The 23,228-nt window shown below is 45.4% G+C and overlaps 1 protein-coding gene across 1 annotated transcript in view; it reads left to right on the forward strand.

Moving 5' to 3' along the window:
* ADRB2 (adrenoceptor beta 2) overlaps positions 1 to 17,653 on the forward strand; it is a 53,045-nt gene extending 35,392 nt beyond the window's left edge. Inside the window, exon 2 of the mRNA XM_019506424.1 lies at positions 15,883 to 17,653. Within this exon, the coding sequence (XP_019361969.1) occupies positions 15,883 to 15,917 (35 nt within the window). The 3' untranslated portion in view covers positions 15,918 to 17,653. The remainder of the gene's footprint in view (positions 1 to 15,882) is intronic.
* The last annotated feature ends 5,575 nt before the right edge of the window (positions 17,654 to 23,228 follow it).

The following is a 23,228-nucleotide window of genomic DNA, read 5'->3' on the forward strand; positions in this document are numbered from 1 at the left end:
TTTCAATACTGACAAGTGCAGGGTGCTGCACTTGGGCAGTAGTAACCAGCAGCACACTTATAAGATGGGAAACTCCCTTCTTGAGAGCATGGAGGCAGAAAGGGATCTTGGAGTCATTATTGACTCCAAGATGAACATGGGCAGACAGTGTGAGGTCACGGTTGGCAGGGCTAACCAGACCTTGTCATGCATCCACAGGTGCATCTCAAGCAGGACCAAGGAGGTGATCCTCCCCCTCTATGCGCCACTGGTCAGGCCACAGTTGGAGTACTGCATCCAGTTCTGTGCGCCCCACTTCAGGAGGGATGTGAACAACATTGTGAGGGTCCAGAGGAGGGCCACCCAAATGATCCGGGGACAACAGGGCAGACCCTACAATGAGAGACTGCAGGACTTGAACCTGTTCAGCCTTCACAAGAGAAGGCTGAGGGGGGACCTGGTGACCGTCTATAAACTCACTAGGGGGGACCAGAAGGGTTTGGGAGAAACCTTGTTTCCCCTAGCGCCCCTGGCATGACAAGGAATAACAACCACAAGTTGTTGGAGAGTAGGTTTACGTTAGACATCCGTAAGAACTACTTCACAGTTAGGGCGGCTAGGATCTGGAACCAACTTCCAAGGGAAGTGGTGCTGGCTCCTACCCTGGGGGTCTTTAAGAGGAGGCTTGATGCCTACCTGGATGGAATCATTTGAGCCCAGTTTTTCTCCTGCCCAGGCAGGGGGTCGGACTTGAAGATCTACAAGGACCCTTCCGACCTGACTTCTATGATTCTGTGATTTCATGGTGCTACCGTAGCACAGCTAGTTCTGGAGTAAGTGCTGGCATCAGGTAAATTCCTGAATACCTGTTCCCTGGCAGCCTTTTATGAATAGCTTTCCCTGCCTAAGGCTCTCTCTGCTGCTTCTGCACCCTTAAAGTAACAGGAGCCTTAATCTCTCTGGGCATGTATACACATGCTCCAGGGTGTGTGGAGGGGTAGGGGGCACTGTAATTAAAGAGGCTCTGATAGCTGCTCTAATTAACATGTGCCCACAACATCATGCATATTCAGCATCCCATGCTCCAAAATGGTGGTGGGGCGCTTTAACTAAAGCTTGTCTGATGAGCTTTAGTTAAAGCGCCCCTGCCACCATTTTGAAATGTGGGGATGCCGAATATACATGACACGGAGGCTGCTTGAGCACGCTAATAAGCATAATCCAGCAAACTAACAGATGACTTGATTAACTGAGTCTGCTCCTGTGTGTGCTAATTAGCACACGTTAGAGCAGAGGTGTGTCATGTGTGTAGCTACCCTTTGTTACAATAAGCCCAAAGCCTGTGGAAGATTTTTCTTAGAAAAACTGAGACACTGAGATCTCCCAGGAATAGCTGGTAAACACATTGGCTGGGGGACTGATGTGGAAGACACAGGTTCAAACCCCTGCTCTCCATGATTCAGAGTGTGGTCAGAAGGAACCTGTGTCTCCACATCTGATGAGCAGTAGGGTGGGGCTTACCTTAGTCACTCCAGTTAAAGCGTCAGATTCTCAGCTAGGATGAGCCATGTGGTTTGGGTTCTCACTTGCTATTTGAGTGTCTCTAAAATCTTAATCATTTAGAGCAGGGGTCAGCAGCCTCTTCGGAGCAACAGGCCAACGTACTGCAGCTCCATTTGATTCAACATTTTTAATGCGTCTGCTGCTAAGCAATGCACATATGCCTCACTGCAGAAGTGCCCCAGCACTAAAATTATGCCAAATGGCCCAGCTACCAAAACACTGCTGATATCCAGACTTCACAGGCCAGATCCAGCCCTTGGGCTATTGGTTGCTGACCCCTGATTTATAGCAAGGATTTGCCCCTGGATCTCCTTCCATATGACAGTCAATCATTGACATGTGGGCTACTCTGGGGTAAGACTGTCTCAGATACATATATTTTTATTAGAAATGCTATTTTGGACCTGAGAAGTTTTTCCAATGGAAGGATTTTGAAGTTTCACTCAAAATGTTCCATGGAAAAAACTGATGATCTGTCCTTCTGCATGGTTAGCTGGTTAAATGGGCTATAAGTAAACCACTGGGTGGTTGTAGGGTTGTTGCTGTTAATGTTATTTTGTTATTGCAGTGTTTCATTCTGGTAGGTTTCCAGAGCCCTGCCAGTTCATAAGAAGAAAGCAGGATAACAGACTTAAGTGACTTCAAGTTGAACACGTATCCCTCAAAATAAGTTAGCTGACAGGTCTAATGTGAAACCTCTTTCCCTGGTGCTTAGTTTCACTTTAAATTACTTCAAATTCATTATTGCAAGCCAGACCCTTAACAATATTTCAGCATAGATAGGTTTAATGGTGGGTTGTCAACTTGATTAATGCCTTAATAGAAGTCCAAAGGAATTCCTTATAGGGATCGTCATCCTTCTGCATTGGGGTAACAGCCAAAGCTACCAGTGAGTGCACTCAGCATTGTCACTGGGTTACATGTTCACTGCTTTATCCGTGGATTGGATGGTCACTAGGGCTGTGCGAGGCTTTGGACCATGCTTCAGATCCAGAGAAGCTACGGACACTTTGGCATCCGAAGAAGCATGTCCAGATTCAAGCACTGGCTTCATTAGGCTTTCTGAAGTAGTTTTGAGCTTCTGAACTGCTTCGGAAAAGCTTCTGAGCTGCCTCAGAGATCTGGCCACAGGGTATAATGGGGAATCTATAACTTTGGTGTTTTTTGTCTGATTTGGATGAAACTTGCAGAGATAGTAGCCAATGCTCAGAGCATGAAGCCTGCTGAGTATCAAGAAGATAGGTGCAGGGGTTTGGTGGGAATTGCACCTCAAATTCCTGAAAGGAAAACTCATGTCACATGTATGTGTTACACCACAGGGGGGTGAAAACTGCAGGGGTGGTGGCTCCTGCTGAGGCCACAAAGCCTGCCAGCTATCAAGGAGATAGAGGAAAGGGGAGTCTGGCTTCTGGGGCCCTGCACCTTTGACTGCTGACAGGCAAAGCTCATGACATGGGTGACACTGTGTGTGTTAAGGTGCAGCAGGGTGAAAGCTGCAGGGATGGTAGCCCCTGCTGTGGCTAGAGAGCCTGCCAGCTGTCAAGGAGATCGGTCCAGGGGTTCTGGGTTCTGGGGCCCTGCACCCCTAGCTGCTGACAGGCAAAACTCGTGCCATGGGTGCTTGTGCAACTGTGTCTGTCTTGGGGCAGTTGATTGTCTGTATTGATTATTTCCTCTCCTTAGTCTGTGGTTTTGTAGGTGTTAACCGTTGGTAAATAACTGGCTACATTAGCTAGCTACTTTGTACTGAGCTGGTGCCTGAGTGAATCATGATTGGTTGGTAACTGGTAACACAGTAGCTTAGCAGCCAGGCCTGCAGTAATGTCTCCCCACCCCCGCCTCCAGACAGACACAGTTGCACAAACACCCATGTCACAAGTTTTGCCTGTCAGCAGCTAGGGGTGCAGGGCTCCAGAACCCCTGCACCTATCTCTTTGACAGCTGGCAGGCTTCATGGCTGAAGCAGGCATGGCTTCATCCCTGCAGCTGTCACCCTAGTGCATCTTAACACACACAGGGTCACCCATGTCATGAGTTTTGCTTGTCTGCAGCTTGAGGTGCAGTTTCCCCCAAACCCCTGTACCTATCTCCTTGAATCTTGGCAGGCTTTGTGGCCTCACCAGGGGCTACTACCCCTGCAGTTTTCACCCCCCTGCATTGTAGCACATAGACGTGACATGAGTTTTGCTTTCGAGAATTTGGGGTGCAGCTACCCCCAAACCCCTACACCAATCTTCTTGAAACTTGGCAGGCTTCATTGATTCCCCATTATACCCTATGACCGGATCGCTGAGGTGGCTCCAGAGCTTCAAAGCCACTTCAGCCGGATCAAAGTGGAAACCCGGTCTGGAGCTCCGGATCAGATCGCTGGCATCCAAAGCGGCCAAATCCGAAGCTGGATCAAATAGCTGCCTAGTCACACAGGCCTAATGGTCACCAAACTGAACTTTTCAAAATAAGGAACATTATTAGTTTCTCCCTCTGTACTGTTGTATAGCACAACAGTAGAGATATAGTATGAATAAGCCACCAAAAATATACTTGAAGTTTCCCAGAAATTGTTTCAACTGTTCTGCAGTCAAGGGGGAGTCATAGTTCATACTCAGATTCCAGAAGCAATTGTCTTACATCTGTTGAAGTATTTCCATTGTGTGAAGCCAAGTGTCCAAAAAGTTTTCCTTCATAAGAGTCAGGACCAGTTTTAATGTCATAGTCATATTTCTTTGGACCTTCAAAAATGTGCACATGCCAGCACCAAGGAACCATGTGATCCTGTTACTGTACCCCCTGTTTTCCCTCACTCATGGCCCTATTGTTTTTTATCTTCCTCATTAAGCTGCTTCTAAAATTATACAGGACAGGGACCTTGCCTAATATTTTCAAAAGTGATTTATGAGTTTTATTGTCTTGATTATGGTTTAGCCCAGGGGTTGTAACTTATGGCCCATGGACCAGATCCAGCCCACAAAGAGGTGCAATCCAGCACCAGTTATTGGGAGGGTTTGGTATGGGGGAGCTCCAGCATAGTGGATCTTTTGAAAGCATGCTGAGCACCTGCCCTATGAAAACCAGGCCTCCTTAAATGATCTTATCTAGGGCACTTAAAACCTGAAGCACCCTAATTATAAGTCAGGGTTGAAAATCTTGGTTGATTGGGTTTTTTTTTAACTTGGTCTTTAATGGGCCTAGCATGCTCTGAGAGCTCTATATCCTTGTTACCATACCCCTGCTGAAAAGCAGTTTTCAGGCTGCCTACGTAAATGAGCTTGACGTGTTTCTTTGTGTTTCCTACCAAGGAGGTGGCCAGACACCACTAAAATCAACACTCACTACCCAGTTGTCAGGCCCAACAGAGAGGCCAAGAGTTGGATGCGTCATGAAGCTGAACTCCTATTTCACTCCTAGAAAGGTTCTCCCCCTGTCAGTACTGAATCACACACCCTTGGCAGGAAAGGGAGGTTGTACCTGGCCACTGTGCCTCTTCAGTAAATAACAGGCTTCAGGCTCTTGGAAGCTTTCATCGAGGATAGATTCAATTTCTCAAATTCTTCAAACTCTGATGAATCAAATCACTGGAGAAGGCAGGTTTGGCGAACCAAAGGAAAAACAAATAAACAAGCAAACGATCTATAAGGAAGTCAGTGTTAAGACTTAATCAAGTAGGCAGCTCCCTTTTCACCCCACGTATACTGTTCAGCACTACCCAAATGCCAGTGACACTTTTGTTAAGGGCTCTTGCTATTGGAATTTACTAACAGCAGCAAGAGCCCTTGACGGAGATGGTAGTGGGAAGGTCCCCTTTGTTCCAACAGGCAGTGATTGCACCAGCCAGTTCCAGGTGCCTTGTGGAGCCTGTCGCACAGAAGGTGTTGCACAGTGGGATAAGAAGAGTGGCCACTGACAATAAATGGCTGTACGTGTAATCCTGAGAGGAATGAAGGGTACTCTTATCTTTCTGTGCAGCATTCTGGACTGGTGAACACCGGCAGTTGCAGTTGCATTTCATCCCCTCTTTCATTGCTGTTTCAATCAGTCAGTGGCCACTCTTCTTATCCCACTTCATTGGCAACAGAGGAGAGCAGTTTCTGTGCCCATATTTTTAGAGAGACCAACTAGTATCTGGATTCACTATACATTTCTGCTCTGTTTTGAGCCAAAAGTTCAGTGCCATGTCCCAGCTATTCAGATACCATGGCAAGTACATATATAAGTGTGCTGAGAAAGGGAGAAGATGAGTACAGCCAGAATCTCCGTTGTCCATGCAGGGGGAGGGAGAATTTCAGGTTAGTACTATTGTACAACTGTAGCTGCTGAAGCTCTTGCATCAGTTACTGTGTTTAAACCCAGGCTAGAGACCCGTCCGGTCTACATTGGAACCCATTGTAGAACGCTGCCTGCCATCACTGGTAACAAGCAGTGATGGGATGCACTAGCTAGGGACTGGGGCCCTGTTTATATTATGCATTGCTAGGCAGTTTGGTTAAAACACGCTTGCCTCTATCATGGTTAAATCTTAGATTTTGGTCCTGCAGTGCAGACAAAATAGAACCGCGTTTCAGTCATTCTCAGACTGTGCTGCCACCTGAGAAATTGGTGCAGTCTCATTTTTGTTGCCAGAGCAAACCACCCAGCTGTCACCACATGCTCTGTTATCATGATGTAGCTGTTACTGAGTTGTCAGGACCACGTGCTTTCTTTTTCCGTTGCATCCCCCCTATCAAATCTCTCACAGAGCATTCTGCTTTCTATAAAAACTTAACCTTTCTTCCTTTCCTCATTGACAATAATAAAACATTTCCTGAAAGATTTGCTGGATAGGAATAAAACAGTTACCTATTCTTCAGGGTAAGCCAGCTCATTCATTCCTTCTGATCAGGTTGAAGGAAGCGTTTTCCATCTCCATGGGCTTTCCTCTCCCAAAGGCAATTCACTCTACAGTGGCTAAGGAAATCATATCTGATTGCACAAAAGCAACACATGAAAATATTTTCAGACAGGGGAGAGAGACAGAGAGCATGCACAAGCAAGCACTCGTCATGGAAATCCAAGGGAGGAAAAATCATTACTGGCAAGTAACATGGCAAAACTCTATTGACTCCCATATAGTCACAAATTGCTACCAGGGTGGAGATTTCATAGTTTGATTTTACAGCATTTCCAGGGAGTAACAGCACTTGTGGGACACAGGTCCAAATTGTTCAGTGGTTTAAAAGATGCAGGGCAGAAAATCTGGGACAGACAAGGGGAGGAATAGGATAACATTCCTCATGAACGCGAGGAAGCAGTCAGTAAGACTAACTGCACCATGTCCTGCATCTGCAGATGCATCACAAGCAGGTCTGGGGAGGTGATCCTTCCCCTCTATGCAGCACTGGTCAGTGCTGCGTCCAGTTCTGGGTGCTGCACTTCAGGAGGGATGTGGCTAGCATTGAGAGAGTCCAGAGGAGGGCCACTTGCATGGTCAAGGGGCAGTCAGTCAGGCCCTATAAAGAGAGGCTAAAGGGTCTGAATCTATTCAGCCTCCGCAAGAGAAGCCTGAGAGGGGATCTGGTGGCCATTTACAAACTCACCAGGGGGGACCAGTGGGAATTGGGGGAGGTTCTGTTCCCCCAGGCACCAGTAGGGGTTACTAGGAATAATGACCACAACTTGTTAGAGAGCAGGTTCAGGCTGGACATCAGGGAGGCATTACTTTATGGTTAGGGCTGCCAGGCTCTGGAATGGGATCTCAAGGGAGGTGGTGCTCTCTCCTACCTTGGGGGTCTTCAAGAGGACAGATATTTGGCTGGGGTGTTATGACCCCAGCACTCATTCCTACCCGGGGCAGGGGGTTGGACCTGATGATCTGTATAGGTCCCTTCTGACCCTAAGCACTATGAAACATTGCTTTAACTCCCGCTGTCTTGCAGCTGTTCCATTCTGGCTAAACTAGAATTTCTCCAATTATCCAATGCCAGCGGGGAAGAAGTACCTTACATCTAAAATTCTGTATGGATGTTGTTGAAGTAAAAGATGATTCAGGTTTAGAATTTAGCAGCTGGACTAGTCATGCTAAAAGCCAATGGTTTTTGCTAGTCACAATGACACTTAGAGGTAGCATTGGGGCTGTTGATTTATGCCATGATAAATGAGTGAGAATCTGAGTCTGCACTGATGATGGGTAATGTTGCTACCAAGTGGTAATGTAAAGTTAAATTTGTGGAACAAAAATAAGACAGGTTAGAACAGGGAAAGCATGAGTCTGGGGTTAGGGCACCGTTCTGAAACTAAGAGACCTGGATTCACTTCTTGTTCTATCATAAACTGTGTGACCTTAAGCAAGCTGGTTACTCTCTCTGTTCCTCTGGTTTTCATTTGTCAAACAGAGACACTACTCCTGCTTGGCTTCTCAGGGTAGCAGTTGTAAACTGTGAAGTGTTCAGGTACTATGAGTAATGGGGCCAGAGATCTTAGACCTGTGTCTTTATCCTTGTTGAAGTTGGTTTAGAAGTTTGGCTGAAATATAATCATGAGATTTGTGTTCCTCCTAGGAGAAGTGATAAAAATAGGATGGGAAGTGGAGCAGATGGAAAGAGGAGGGAAAAGAAATCAGAGGAAAGTAAAAAAGGAGCCAAGTAGGGAAGGAAAAACAAGCTAATCCTAACAACCCATATACCTGGGTCGTACACGTCTGCTGCCACTGTTAGAAAGGTCCTTTCCTCCCAAAATTTAACTGGAAAAGTCCGAATAACTGAATAAAAATAACTGAAGCTGAATAGCCCTGGAAAAAATGCACATTTAAATTACAGAGGGAAGTGGCTTTTGAAGCGCAACTAGTTTCACAAACCCTCTGAACTTTTCCATGCAGCTTGAGATGTTCAGGAGTCCTCCATCTCCCCCTCCCTAATGGTTTTGTCCCTCTTTCTGTGCACTCCCACAGGTCCAGCCTGTTTAAACCAAGCACACTCCTCCAAGTTTCAGGAGTCTCCAAGTTACGTTGGGCTAGATCCTTGGTTGGTGCAATTCAGTATAGTTATGTTGCAAATCAGTATCAATACATGTTATATTGGTTTTAGTGGGGCTATGACCATTTGCAGCAGTTGATTTGAATCTTCTAGTACAGTAATAGGTAGACTTTCACTGGCACACTATAGACTGAGACATCCAGCCACTTAGAATCACTGCATAGACTCTCTCTCTCTAAAGCTAGGGCTGCCTTTAGTAGATATGAGATGGACTAGTAACTACCCATTAGAGGTGTCATGCTGTAACCTTGCGTAAGGATAAAAACAGGTAGTATTACCACATTGCAACGTGAGAACACCACATCATCACAATCTAGTGTTGTGATCCCAGGATGCACTGATTTTATCTCGGATGGGAAATGGAGCAGGGTTGTGACTGTGGTGGCAAGCTGAATTTCAGGTTGTTCTTTCATGTTGGCTGTTGTGGTGTGATACAAGGCAGATTTGCCAAAACCAGAGGAAGTACTTCTGTGCCAACCAGGATAGGTTTAAGCCATGGTCCCCTCCTCCTTCGCACAAATATATATCTGCTGGAGTTGGCTAAAAAATGTAACCCATTCTTTATTTCCTTCAAAAATATCACTTCATGAGCAACAGTGCTGCTCCACTGGGGGGGTTGCCCCACGGGGAACATGCATGCTCCAGGGACTCCTCTGAACTGAGGAAGTAGAAGAGACCACAGAGACTTTCCACTGCCTGTGGATTTCTGTCTCTTCAGCCCTCAATGAACCCCCAGCAAAAGTCCCAGTTGCTCACTGTATACTTTAGCTGGCTTGCAAATGTCATTTTCTTTTCCCCACAACTTACTGCCCATATAAAATGGTTGTCCTGGAGCCTATAATGTATATATTGCAATTTAGTAAAAAATGTGTAATTTACAATAGAATAGAAGCATTTCCCTCAGTTTCCCCCTTATTTCATGATTTATTACTATAAAGAAGTGTAATACAGTGAATGACATCCAGCTGGTTTGTTTGTTAGCAATTGGTTGCACACAGGCTGTAGCTTTCCTCTCCCTAGCGCCCAGCCCCATCTCTCAATCATTACACTCTGTATGCAGGTGTCTCATCCTGTTATCAGGCCTGTTCCTCACAGCCTTATACGGAAGGAGAAACTGGGAGTCCCAAGCAAGGATTTAGAGATCCCTACAACTGCCTTCTGTTTTGAAGCTTATGTTTTGGTTTGTGCATGCTGAGGAGCTCAAGTAGTGGGTCAGAGGAAATGTCATGGGGAGGTCAGGCAAACAGCAGCTCCCGCTGCGTTACCCGGAGCAGCGCATAGTTAGCATTCCAGAGCAACATCTGATTTTCGCTTTTACAAGGCAGATGTTTCAGAAAAGTGCCCTGATGTTTTGTTTTAATTGCTGTTTTCTCCGCCTCCGTTCTGCGTGCGCACACACATTCAGAAACCATAAATAAGAATTCTTTAGGTTGTGCTCTTAGTGGAGAAGCCAGCCCTGCCTTCCATCACTGTCTGGATGTGGCTGCACACTGGTATTCCTCTCGCACCAGTTTTACAGTGGTGTAAATCTGTGGGTCCTGTTTTTCTTCCAGCTACCCTGCTGCAACTCTGGAATTACTCCCACTGAGGCCAATAATTACAGCAGTGGACAGGAGAGGAAAATCAGACTGGTTGACTTCAGAGGGTTTACTCCTGATTTGCATTAGTGCAAGAGAAAGAAGAGTTGAGGCCCAAGATACAAACCTGATTAACAGCCCCCACCCCCAACCAAGGGAATGTTGGGGGTCAGGTGTCAACCTCGGCTCCACCAGTGTAGATCTTGGTAGAGTTAAATTGGTAACTTCACTGGAATTATTCCTGATCTACATAGTTGTCATCAACATCAGGATCTGGCCAGTCTTCACCATAGCTTGGGTCCTGGAGAATCACATGAAAGCATGGAGGTATTTTTTTTTCCTGTTCTCCAACACAGTACAATTTTGTTTCTATATAAAATTAGTTGCGCTTGGTGAATTCCTGTCGCAACCTGCTGTCTTCATTGAAGCTACAACAATGATGGACCTAGCCCAGTTAGCTTACCTAACAAAGTGTTTTTATAAGAGCAGGGGGACTAGGCATGGCAAGTAATAACCCCTAACGTTGCTACCACACCTAGCACCTTGGACAACATGTTAGTTTCTGCCTTGTGCCTGCCAGGCTATGTTCCCTGGACAGTAGTATCAACCCCTCCCAGTAATACCTGACCATTTACCACTCTGTTAGTCCCAAATGCAGATACTATGGTACATGTACAGGTGTTGCACCTGAAACTGCCACTAGCATAAGATTCATTGGGCTGTCAGCTGGCTGTCATTCTTCCAGGGCGCTCAAGCCATATGATACAACAACTCTACAGGGTCATTAGAGGTTGACTTTGACCTACATTTCCATGGGCCAGATTTCCTCATCCTCACACTGAGCAGGGATTGCTTTTAGAGCCAGGGAATAAAAGTAGAGGAATCTCACTGCACAATGTTGGGTGTTCATTGCCTTATAGGTGCCTCTCTCCAGGTCAACCTACTAGCCCCCAGGTTTAAATGGAAAGAAAGGTGGAACCAAGGCTTAAATTTTCAGGCTTTTCCAGGAGGCAATACAAGAAAGTACACGGGCTCCTTCTGGCTGGAAGGGCTAGAGAGATGGGAAGCCAGTGCTGCAATGGGTGTCAATCGTCTCTACATTAGAGAGAATAAAATAGGAAGATTAATGCCCACTGCCCTGGTGTTTTCTATTGGCATTCAGCCAAGCTGTTAATTGTTTTTAAATGACCTTTTTAAGAGTGCGTGTTTGTTAATAGAGTGGTTCAATTAGTGTATATTATACAGTATAATGCATCCAAACCTGTTATTTTCCATAAAGTCAAAGGGGAACAGGGTTGCTTTGGCAGGAAAAAATAATGAATCTGCCCAACAAAGAAAAGAAAATGAGGATTTTTTTTACATATTCTGTGTTGTGAGGATCCTCCAGAAACCCCAAATCCTCTCAGACAATAGCCCTTCTCATACTGACAAAGACCAGAGTCCCAATAAAGAGAACACAACACGCTGGAGAAGAAATGTGGTCCTCACTTTTAAGTTCTTCTCTGTGAGGTATGTGGCTCACAGGCATTGGATGAAATGGAAAGCATGAAAATAAAATATACCCTTACCAAGCAGACACCCCCATCACTATCTTCAGGAGTCCCTGGCTACAAGCATGAAATACCTGCTGAGGATCTGCCTCTGAGCTGCAGTTGGGAGATGTGATTGGAGTTGCTACCTAAGCCAGCTTGAACCTGGCTAGCTAGCGTACCTGGAGCAGTACAGATGTAGCAGAGTGGGCTTCAGAACTGGCTTGCTGCCCAAGTATGTACTTGGGTCCCAGGGAGATTTGTACAGCTGGTGCTGAAACCTGGGCTGTCACAGCTTCCATGCTGAAAGCAGCTGAGCTAGCAGCATTAAAAAGTGAGCTTGGCAATGTCTGCACAACACTGAAGTCACACCTCTGGGCTACATGAGAGACAAGCTGGTAGAAGATGAGAACTGCCCAGCATTACTGAATGTGGGGGACAAGGAGTGATCAGAGTGCAAGGAATATTGTACAACTTTTCCTTCCTTTTTTGTGCTCATTAGCTGTGTATAGATTCATAGAAGTAGGGTCAGAAGGGACCTTGTAGATCTTCAAAACGGACCCCCTGCCCTGGGCAGGAGAGAAAACTGGGCTCAAATGACCCCAGCTACGTAGACATCTAGCCTTCTTTTAAAGACCCCCAGGGTAGGACCCAGCACCACTTCCCTTGGAAGTTGGTTCCAGATCCTAGCCACCCTGACTGTGAAGTAGTGCCTTCAGATGTCCAGTCTAAATCTACTCTCTAACAACTTGTGGCCATTATTCCTTGTTATCCCAGGGGGCGCTTGGGGCAACAAGGTCTCTTCCAAACCCCACTGGTCCCCCCTAGTGAGTTTATAGATGGCCACAAGGTCCCCCCTCAGCCTTCTCTTGCGAAGGCTGAACAGGTTCAGGTCCCGCAGTCTCTCTTCATATATCTTAGAACAGGAGGTCACAGGAAAGAAACAGTATGTTTTAAGTAACTACTAAAAAGTATTCACAAGAAATGAGTGAAACTATGATCAGTGTTATGGAAACCTGAGTCTAAATGTTAAGCTTATCAAATTGGGGAGTAGGAATAGGCAACATGACCTATTTGTCCCATCAAAACTAGCCAAAAGCAGCTTGAATTTAGAAAATGCAGCTTGAATTTAGAAATTATCACAACAATAGTTCATAAGCTGTCTGCAGATCAAAAATCAATTACTTCTCTAGTTCTTATTCAGGCACACTGCTAAGTAAGGACCCTCATAGTTTGACTAATGATGGCTGAGAAAAGTCATCAGCTCCCAAAATTGGGTGTGAAACACAGCCAGGATGTAGCTCTTCCAGACTTGGAGGAGAAGGTATTATGCTGCAGTTCCAGTCCTGCAGAGCCCTGCTCTGCTTTGTGGATGTCCTGATTCTCAATCTGTGCACATTATTTACCCAACATATATTTTCCTCTTATTTTGAAGCAAATCCCTTAGAAAAAGCAATGCAATCTTTTGTTGGAAGTTGCAGGCTGGAGCTTCTGTAAGCTTCAGGTTCTTTAAGTTTCCTTGTGAACATCAGCTCAAAAGCTCCACCTATAGGGAAACTGAAAAAGATCCCTTTTGGCTCCAACTTAGGAAGAAAAGAAAAGCAGTTTCACTCCTTGATTCCAGTTTTCATGTGGGAAAAAACAGCTCCAGGGGGGTTCATGTTATGTTACTGAACCTAATATGTTAGGTTTCCCCTTTGCTGCTTTATGTTCAGCTTGCTATTAAACCTTTAGCTCTGGGTCTTTCCCTGCACCTGCCATGGTACCGTTGTCCACCAAAATAAATGGAACCTCAATACTGTATGTGTTACATTCCACATAAGAAATTTAAACGTTTCTTGTCTGATCCCATGTACTTCTAGTTGGTGAGCTCTCTGGAATACGAACTATGAGTTATTTAACTTCCAATAGCATCTGATATCTTGTGAATGAAGTGACAAACAAAATGTTGCTCATGAGAAAAAGATTATTTACCAATTCAGTTTCCACTGGACTAGTGTTAAATGGGTCTCAGACAAAACCCCTCATGTATTTTACTATCGGTGACAATAGAAATACCTACAGTCCATAGCCTTTTTTAGGAAGGGAAACATCCAGGACCAGATCCTCTTCCCTTTTTTTCCTTTTGTGAACAGTAGAAACCTTTATGGCAATTAGTGTTTCAACATTCATGCATGTCCTCAGGGTTTAGTTTTGTTTCCTTAAATATTGTATCTCTAGTATTTGTAATTTCCATTATTACTGAACAGTCATCACACACACACACACACACACACACACGCACGCACGCACGCACGCACGCACGCACACACACACACACACACAGAGCTGAGTCAGCAGTGTGTTTGGAGGTTTTTACTTGACCAAAACACTTGACAAAAAAACACTGCATAACCTATCACGGACAAGAATTTCTTTTTATGAGAGGCTCCAACCCACATTAGTCAACTGATGTTGCAAGGTCAGGATCAAGTGACAGTGTCAGAGCTACGAGGGGCCAGGTCTGGTGTCCTAAATGTGCTGCCTATCAAGACAGTGCTGCACTGGTACTGATGTGGGAAAACATTACACTGACTCTTCCCATCCCATGTCTGCATCTAGTCCAACATATATCTGTCCCCTTCACTTTCATTAAATCCTATCTGCACCCTTTTCCCTTCCCCCACTTACAGCTAGGGCTGCCAAAATAATGCCATTGCTCTGTGATATGGCATGAGTGGAAATTTGAGCACTCAGCAGTAGAAGTTCTAATGACTCATAGGGCAAGCAGCAGAATTACTCATTGACTCATTCATTTAGGTGAGAACCCATAAGAGAGTCTTCCCCTCAGCTCAGGAATCCATTTGTCTGTAAAAGTCATAGCAGAAAGTTTGGTGGTTTCCTGCTGTATCATTCATATAAACACCGTATCTAAAGCTAGTGAAGTGCATGGCATCTCTTCATTGACCGGGGGGGTGGGGAGGCAGTGTCTTTGCAGCAGTCCCATAGCTTTTGCCAGGGACTACATTACTGAACAGATTTCCTCCAGTTGTCAGGCTGATTTTGTGCCTCAGCAGGGCAAGTCCAATGCTGCTTTGGTTTCCAAAAAAAAGTCTCATTTTTCTGGTTTCATGCTGTGCAACACAAAACCTTGTGCAAAATGTGTTTCCCATATCAATGAGTTCAAGACTCATCCTCCCCTTTCAAGAGGGAGGACTGCTCAAAATAGGTTTCTAAGTCTTGCAGATGATCAGATTCACATCACAAAACTTAGTCCCTCCTCTGGAAGGAAGGAAGGAAGGAAGTGCAGAGGGTGGGCTGCATTTTTATAGAGCAGAAACAACTTGGATAGTTTTGAAGCCAGAGTTAGAAACTGAAATGAATTGGCAGCTACCACTTTCATGGACCCTTTCTTATTATGGAAATGAGCCTATTCACACCAGAAATGGGGCTTTATTTAATTTTTCTTTGCCCCAAAATGTTTCAGGAGATGTATTGTGCTTCACGGCACAAAATATCTTTTTCCCTCCTTTGAAAGCCTTAATTTCAAAAACAACCAAGTCATGTTCATTAAAACACCATTCAAAAATAGGAACCAGTTATCTCCGGTATTCTGACATCCATTCATTTTCAAGACCTTAAGAGCTTCCTTGTCTTCTGTCCGTCAAACAGGTTCATCGCTTAATTGGCTGAACACCTTATATAATCAAGGAAAGCTAGGGTGTCATCTCCTAAAAGTGGTACTGTAATGGGGTTTCCCATCTGGTTGCGGGGACAGGGGGACAGGGGAAACTGAGGAGTCCTGTGAACAAGTGATAGGCCAACAATTAGCTGTGTATGAGTTTAGATAATATCCTCAGACACTTGAAAGAGGGAGGCACTTACCAACTCATAAATCCTAGAGAGGGCTTTCCCTGGTTGCGATGGGATCTGGTGTGTACTGAGTGCATGGACCCCAGGCTTTGCAACCCAAATCTGCCAGTCTGAGTCCTGACTGTTACAATGTGTGTGTGCTTGTACAAGTGGAGCCTCCATCAGTTGGTTAAACACTCTTGGGAGCTATGGAGAGTTTTGTTACCAGCTCCCAAAGGATCAGAATTGGGTGCTTGTGTGCCTAGGCTGCGGTTGATGGACAGAGCAGACACCAGCAGCAACTGGGGAGGTGTAATCTATCTCCTGGGACTGGCTGTGGGGTCTGTTGTCTACTAAAAAGCTGTACTGAAAGGCTGATCATTCTTCTCTAATCCACAGAGATTCCTGGTTGTCCCGGAATGGTTGAGAGTTGAATGGATAGACCTCTCTTCCTCACCACCCTGAGCTCACAGGGCTCTGAAAAGATAGAAAGCAGGAGTGCAGTCAAGCTTCTTTGAGACTGGGGACACTGTGGGAAACTACTGTTTTGGCAACTGCCTTCATCCCAGCCCATGGGGAGTCATCCAAAGGAGAAGTTGAAGTAGTGACAAAGAACCAGTGAGGATCCATCTGCACTTCAAGCATGTAGGGAACATGGAAAAGGGGTATCTGCACTGAAAGAACCACTTCCCAGGAGTCAGCCATGTGTCCAGCCTGGGAAGGTTGTGGCAAGGCACAACAAAAGAAGGATCTCTTAGCACCAAACAAGCTGAGTATTCAAACAGGGAGAAGGACACCAAGGGGTTTCCCTGCCACACCAACCTTGGAAAGCATAGTTGTAAAAGGAATGAAAGCTCCAGCGGTGCACTGTTCTCTTTATAGGCTAATTAATGGAGGAAATGTCAAGCTTACCGCTGCATGGTCAGGCCAGGTTAGGAACATGGCCAGGTTTTACCTGTCTGCATGCTGGCTGTGGGTTTTAAATGAAAATGAGAAAACTATTAAAGACTAGAAAGAGAAGGAATGTTGAAATTTTCTTTGACTTCGTCTTAGCTTCTATCCGTGGTACCTTTCCTGTCTCTCTCCAGACATACAAGTACCCTGCACAATAGATTGTCCCACTCAAGAGGAAGAGCACTATTATGATGGGTCAAATACTGATGTCCTCAGGTGGCTTTTTCTCAGTTCTTATTTCAGCCTAAGCTCCTATTAACTCCAGTGCACTGGCTTCAATGGCATTGCACATGAGCATGGCCTAAAGTGATCTGACTCTATGCTTTTGCCCTGAGCAGGGATGAGAGGAGATCTACATTACCTTTAATTTTTCAGCACCAATGTGCAAGCATCACTAAAGCCCAGTTTGTACACTTGCACACCAATACCATACAACATCCAAACTCCTCATACGCCTATGAAGAATGGCATGTCCACACATACACATCTTGAACACTGGGCTCCCCAAGCTTGTAAACACACAAAGACAATACAGAAGGGCTCTAAAGAAAAAAGCTACTGGTTTGTTTATTAACAGCTTGAGTCCATGATGTCTGGAGGATGCCCGACAGATGTATGTAAAATGCTCATTCCCCCACTGGCTTCGCAAGAGTTGAGAGACCAGCACTTTCCAGGAGCACTTTTCAGCATCTCAAAAGATCAGGAAGCCCCTAATCATTTTACCTGTGTAGCAGAGAAAAGGACAGAGAGCACTACAGGCCGCAACAACTGATAGGAAAGAAACTCAGACAGTAGGAAAACATCCCAGTCCTAATGGTAAATGACTGTCCTGTTTGCAGACTAACCTACCCAGCCTGTGACTGCAGGTCTCAGTGCAACAACCTGCTTACGGCCACCTGAGCCCTAAGTACCAGCAGTGGTGATGGCAGCCTGGCTGCCTGCAGACGGCAGCCGAACTCTGCTTACAGTCCTGTTTTGACATGAACTGTGCAGACAGCCTGGGTTTCCACTTTGAAACCTTCCACGAAGATGTGCAATTGTATTTATTTATTTATTTATTTATTTATTGCTACTCACTGTAAATCCGCACACCCACCCACACTTCAGTCTGTTGTCAGCCAGCTTCTTAACTGGCGTCTGTAAAGAGAGTCACTGAGAATGCCCACTGTAGCGGGCCATCAGCTCTAGCAAAATAAAAACAAGCTGTTTCATCTTGGTTGCTGGACCTGTGGAGGAGGGAGGTAGCAGTCTGATGTTGTTTGCTGTGTACACATGCAAAAGGCACAGTGTAAGTGTGAGCGTGGGAGAGTGTGCAGGTAGACAAATGGGGAACAGAGCGAACACAATCGTATGTATGGGCAGGTACACATGTATCCATGTACTGGTTATATACTCACTTGCACTTGATATCCTTAATGTTATTTTCTTGGTGCTACCATCCATTCCAGAGCAGAGTTTGCTTATATACAATGTGTGATGGCTCTGCATTCTTGGGGTGCAGTGGAAAAGCAGTTGAGATGTATTTTTAGGGCTTCAGACATAAGTTCAATCCCCCCTCTGGATTCATACCAGGGCTGACCTCAGCTGACCCAACTGTAAATAGGTTGTGGGAGTCATTCAGGCTGGGGGGTGACAGGCAGCCAGATGTGGTGCTGGCCATGTGCCATTGGCACCAAAAATGATGTGCCTTAGCTATAATTGTCCTAAGGGCAATGAGGCTCGCATGGACCTTGTACACTCCCCCACAGACCAGATCCTCAGCTGGTGTAAATGGGCATGATTCCGTTAAAGCAGTCATGCCAGCTAATGAGCTAGCCCTGTATCTCCAAAGAGGTCTTTCCTACACTCTTGCATAGTGTAGCCAGAAGGATTCTGGCTGTGCAGTGACTGTAAGCAAACACGGTAAGCGCTCTCTTCCCATCATACCTCACACTCAGGTCTCAGCCATTTGAACCTGTTTGACAAGGAGTGAACACTGGCCACAGATGGTCACTCGTCCTGTTTTGCTGCCCCAGAGCAAATTCTACAGAATTTCCCATGACTGCAGGCTACCGTGCGAGGCCCAGTCCCTGTTTAAGCTCCTGGAGTACCCTGTTGTAGTGCCAAGCTGAGGAGCTATTCAAGTCACTGAGGAGCTGTGGCTGATCAAAGGTCTAATTTCTGATCAGTGGGAAATTCTGACAAGTGCTTCTGTTCTGGTTTAGAAGGAAAACCACAATTTTCAGAAGGTCTCTGTTAAGAAATGTCTTTCTTTTTTTTTTAAGTTTGGAAAAACTGAAAATATCCCCCTTGATTTTTTTCCCCAAAACCAAGCAGTGAGCTGCTCTGACTCCTCAGATTTGAGCTTTGAGCAGGTGGGGCACCCACTGAGCTCTCCCAGAGTGGGTGAGTCTCACGCCACTGGAAAGTTACCCAAGTCATCTTGAATCAGGTAAGGATTTTTCTGGGGGAAACCCTTTTTTTTGGTCTCCCCAGAAAATGCTAATTCATTGAAACATGATTTTTGTGGGAATGTACAATTTCTGTCAATATATTTTTTGCTAGAAAGAGGTTCTCAATTCCAGGATGGTACTTCTAGTGAAAATGGAGAAGTGGGGGGAGTGGAAGAGAGAGAGAGTTTTTAAATCTTTATTATACAAATATTAGAAACAAGTGGTGAAAGGCCCTCCCATGGGCTGGGAATGAAACACTTGCCAGCAACAAAACACACTGGAGACCAACTCCCCCTAACCCCCCATGCCTATCATTAGGTTGCAAACATAGGACCAGCTGTCCACCTTCCACCATGAACAGGGGCCCCTTGATAGCCCAGTATGACACAAAAAGATCCACATTTTGTTGCAGGGTGAAGAATCCAGATTTAAGTGTACAGATGTAAGTGTGCCTAGACCAGACAGCAAAAAAGAGTTGGAGGGTGTCACAGCCAGTTTCTGCGGCTTTTCAGAGTTGCCATCATGGGCTGGCCAAACAGGAAATTGGCCTGGCAGATCACACTCCCCTTGGTCGCTCGGGACAGGATAGAGAAGATGTGCACAGTCTTACAGAAATCCAAGTCTAGCATGTGAAAGAGGGTCCTGAGGGCAGGAAAGAGTGGAGACAGACAGAGAAAAAGGATTGATCCATCCCAAAAGAGCACATAGTTTAGTGGGTAAGGCCCTTAAATGGGGCATAGGAAACCCAACCTCAAGTCCATACTGTGCTTGAATCCAGACCAAAGATATGACACTCAGTCTCCTACATGCCAGGCGAGTGCCCTGCCTTCCAAAGCTCTTGATTATCCTGGAATGGGGCACTCTTGGTATGACCTCTTAGAGCTGTTCTATTACATAAACACTTGCTCAACCAAGGGCTTGAATTTTAGTTTCCTGCTTCCCCAGCACCTCTGCCAAGTACTGGATTATTAGCTATTCTGGAGAAGGCAGGAGTCTCATTTTTCATGAAAAATGAGGAAAGGTTTTTCAGTTTTCCCAATGCTGAATGAAAAATCATGCCCACGAAACAGCATAACTCTTTCCCATCTAACTGTATTTTCAGGGCTTCCAGGCTCCCTGCTGAAGAGCTAGTGACAGACCTCTGAGTAGAGCTTGGAGGCTCCAAGCTTGACAGGAGGGAGCCTTGGATTCCCTTACCCCGGGACAGGTTTGTGTGTTGGACTGCCCTGGAGCTCAGATTCTGGATGCCTGGATTCCCAGTCATCCCACAAGGTAAACTAAGGAATCCCAGCATATCAGAGAAGGACTATAAGCATAACAGCCAGGGTTCCCACCTGTGAGTCATCAAAAGCTCATTAAGCCCAATATATTTTCATGAATCATTTTTGGTTTAACACACACACAATTTCCAGTGAAAACCTGTTTGGTCAGGAAATTGCCAACCAGGTTTGGTCACAGTTTCTTCATTAGGACTGTTCCCCTTGGGATTACTTTACAAGTTACAGAGCAACACAGGACCTTTTTGGTTACTTTACTTGCTAAATACTTTCGTGTTGGGATAAGTAAAGTGGATAATTTCACTGCTAACTCATAAACGTGACCCAAAGGTAATCTATGGCTTACTTATTGCTGATTACTTCCTCATACAGTCATGGCAACAGAGGGCAAAGAGACCTATAAGGTTTGTAGGAGATCACCTGTCCTGAGGCCTGCAGGCTTGTTCCCTATATTTCTTTGGCTAATAGTTTGTCAAGGCTATTTTTAAATGCTTCAGACAAGTAGGATCTCAACACTTCCCTTCGGAGACTACCACAGAGCCCATGTCGGGCAGGAAGCTTCTTTTAATATCCTACCTACATTTCCCTTCCAAAGATGTCATTCCTTATTTCCCAACCGTGACCCTTTAAGACATGCAGATCATCATGTATGAGGGTAGAGTTCTTTTAGTCAAACTCTTCCATCTTTCCTTACAAATTGCTCTCTCCAGCTGTCCAGTTGCTGCTCTTTGAATCCTCTAATTTGACATAGAATTAGGCGATTCATGTCTGAATCCAGCTGTGCATAACTTGTGATGGATTTTCTCAAGTAGCTCTGGCTGCATTGCCTGAAGCATGAGTGTTGTTCCTAGAATCCCTAGTGGCAACTGTGAAGTTATCTTCTCCCCACCTAGCAGCAGCAAACGCCCCTTTACAGTGAGAGGCCAGACAGATTTCATGCATCAAAAAAGAGATGCTCCAGAGAATTTGGAGCAAATTCAATAGCAAGAATTTCTTTATCCAGAAGGAAACCAAGTCTTGCAGTGTACAGGACAACCCTAACACAACCAGTTCCCACCAAAACAAGTTGGGTAGTGGCAGCATGCAGCATTTAGCCACATCAGCTACTTGCTCATAGGAAGAGGTTTCTCTTCCCATATGTAAGCACGTGGATACAATATATTCTCATGCCAGCCTGAAATGATTTTCAGTACTTCATGCCACAGTTCACATTGAGGGAGCCACTCACCCATCCTGCACCAATGACAGACAAGTAGTAGTTTTCAAAAGTGACACCAAGAATTGGGCTCAAGGCACACAAAAGCCTGTCTTTATTTCCTGGCCCAAGTCATCTGGTACAGGTTAGGGTCACATGAGACAGGCTGCATCTACTCCAAAGGCTGCTGTTACTGGGGTACTCAGTCAAGCAATAGCCATTTTATCAGACAAAGCCATAACTCAGGAGAGACTATGAGCTGGTATAGCCCAGGAGAGGACTGTGTCATCCTGATCTTTCATCTGGAACTAGGCAGAATCTGACAGCCAGATCAGTGAGGAAATAAATTGAGAATTTCCTGGGTTTCATAAGTCCCTGGTATAAGATTTTGGGAGCAAGTAGGTCACCCTTTAAACTCTTCAAGGTACATAATTTAAAGCGTGTCCTCTGAGTAACTTCAAACCATTGACACACAATGCTATACCCTTTAATCTTTTCTGTTAAATCCCTCACTATGCTGTTGATGAGCTCTGAGAGAACTGACAGGGCTTGGAAGGGGGAAAATGGAATAGCAGAGATAGCCCTACATTTTTACCATGAGCAACCCTCAGGGAAGTATTTGGCCCTTGTGCAGTTACAGAATGCAAGTGACATTACTTTCAGCAGATTCTGTTATTACAGAAGTAATTATGTAATCTCATCTGTATCCCAAATGTCAGAGTGCTCTGCCAGTGTTTAATATTTATGTATATCTGAGCCAGTTGTCTTGCATTCCCGTAAACGTGCCTGACATTATGCAAACAGTCTGTTTTGTGAACATTATCTGTGGTTTGGTATGCTGCAGTCCCAATGCTCCACTGAGCCTAGGAGCCTCTCTATGTAAAGAACTTCCACACTTTTCCCCTGGTTTTATACTGCTACAGACATGCTTCCTGCATTGGCAGCAGTTTGCTCCTTCTCCCTTTGGTAGGACCTTGATAGGATGTCATAGTGTGGATATTGTTGAGTAAGAGGCTGGAAGATCCTTTGGGAGAGTCTGTCCATAGGTCAGATGAGCCGGCATTCCTCCAGCAGCACGTCATGAGTTATTAACTGGTTCTTGTGTTATCAGTAATTCTGTTGGACTGCTCGTCCTATTGAATCATTTTCTACCTTTGTTTCCCTTGAGATTAGACAGAATGAAAACAGATAATCGATCTGCAGAGCTGACCTTTCTCTCCAGCACATACTCTAACCCACAGACTCAGAAGCAGGGTATAAAACTATAGGAGGCATTCAGCCCTGATGTAAACAGGCACAACTCAGTTGAGGGGAAAGAGGTGGCTCTCTGTATACTCTATAGCATGGGTGGCAATAGCATAGTCAGGGAGCAGGGGAGGGTGACTAGGACACCAGCTCCACACATTAACTTGGGGCGAAGAGGGCACAAAAATAACAGTTGCTGTGTTTCTGGCCTGGCTACAGCTTCTGCCCCATGTGCTGTCCCCACCTGGGCTGTGGAACTACCCATTTCTGCCTCTGGACTCTGGCTGATTTTGTTATGGCCACCTAGGTCACTACAGCGCTCTGGGATAAGAGCCCTTCTATGACGGAGAGTCCTAGTCAATCCAGGCCAGTGCTCAACTACTCCTACAGTGAAAAACATTTTCCATGGTTTCATAGTTGATAGGGCTGGAAGGGACCTAAGTAGATCATAGAGTCTGACCCCCTGCCCTGGGCAGGAAAGGATGCTGGGGTCAAATGACCCTGGCTAGGTGTCTATCTAGCCTCCTTTTGAGGACCCCCAGGGTAGGAGCGAGCACCACTTCCCTTGGAAGTTGGTTCCAGATCCTAGCCGCCCAATATCTAACCTAAATCCCACTTGCTGTCATTTAAAGTCTGTTAGTC

The sequence above is a fragment of the Gavialis gangeticus genome, unplaced genomic scaffold (assembly GCF_001723915.1).
Source record: "Gavialis gangeticus isolate Ggan-Ray unplaced genomic scaffold, GavGan_comp1, whole genome shotgun sequence".
NCBI lineage: Eukaryota > Metazoa > Chordata > Crocodylia > Gavialidae > Gavialis > Gavialis gangeticus.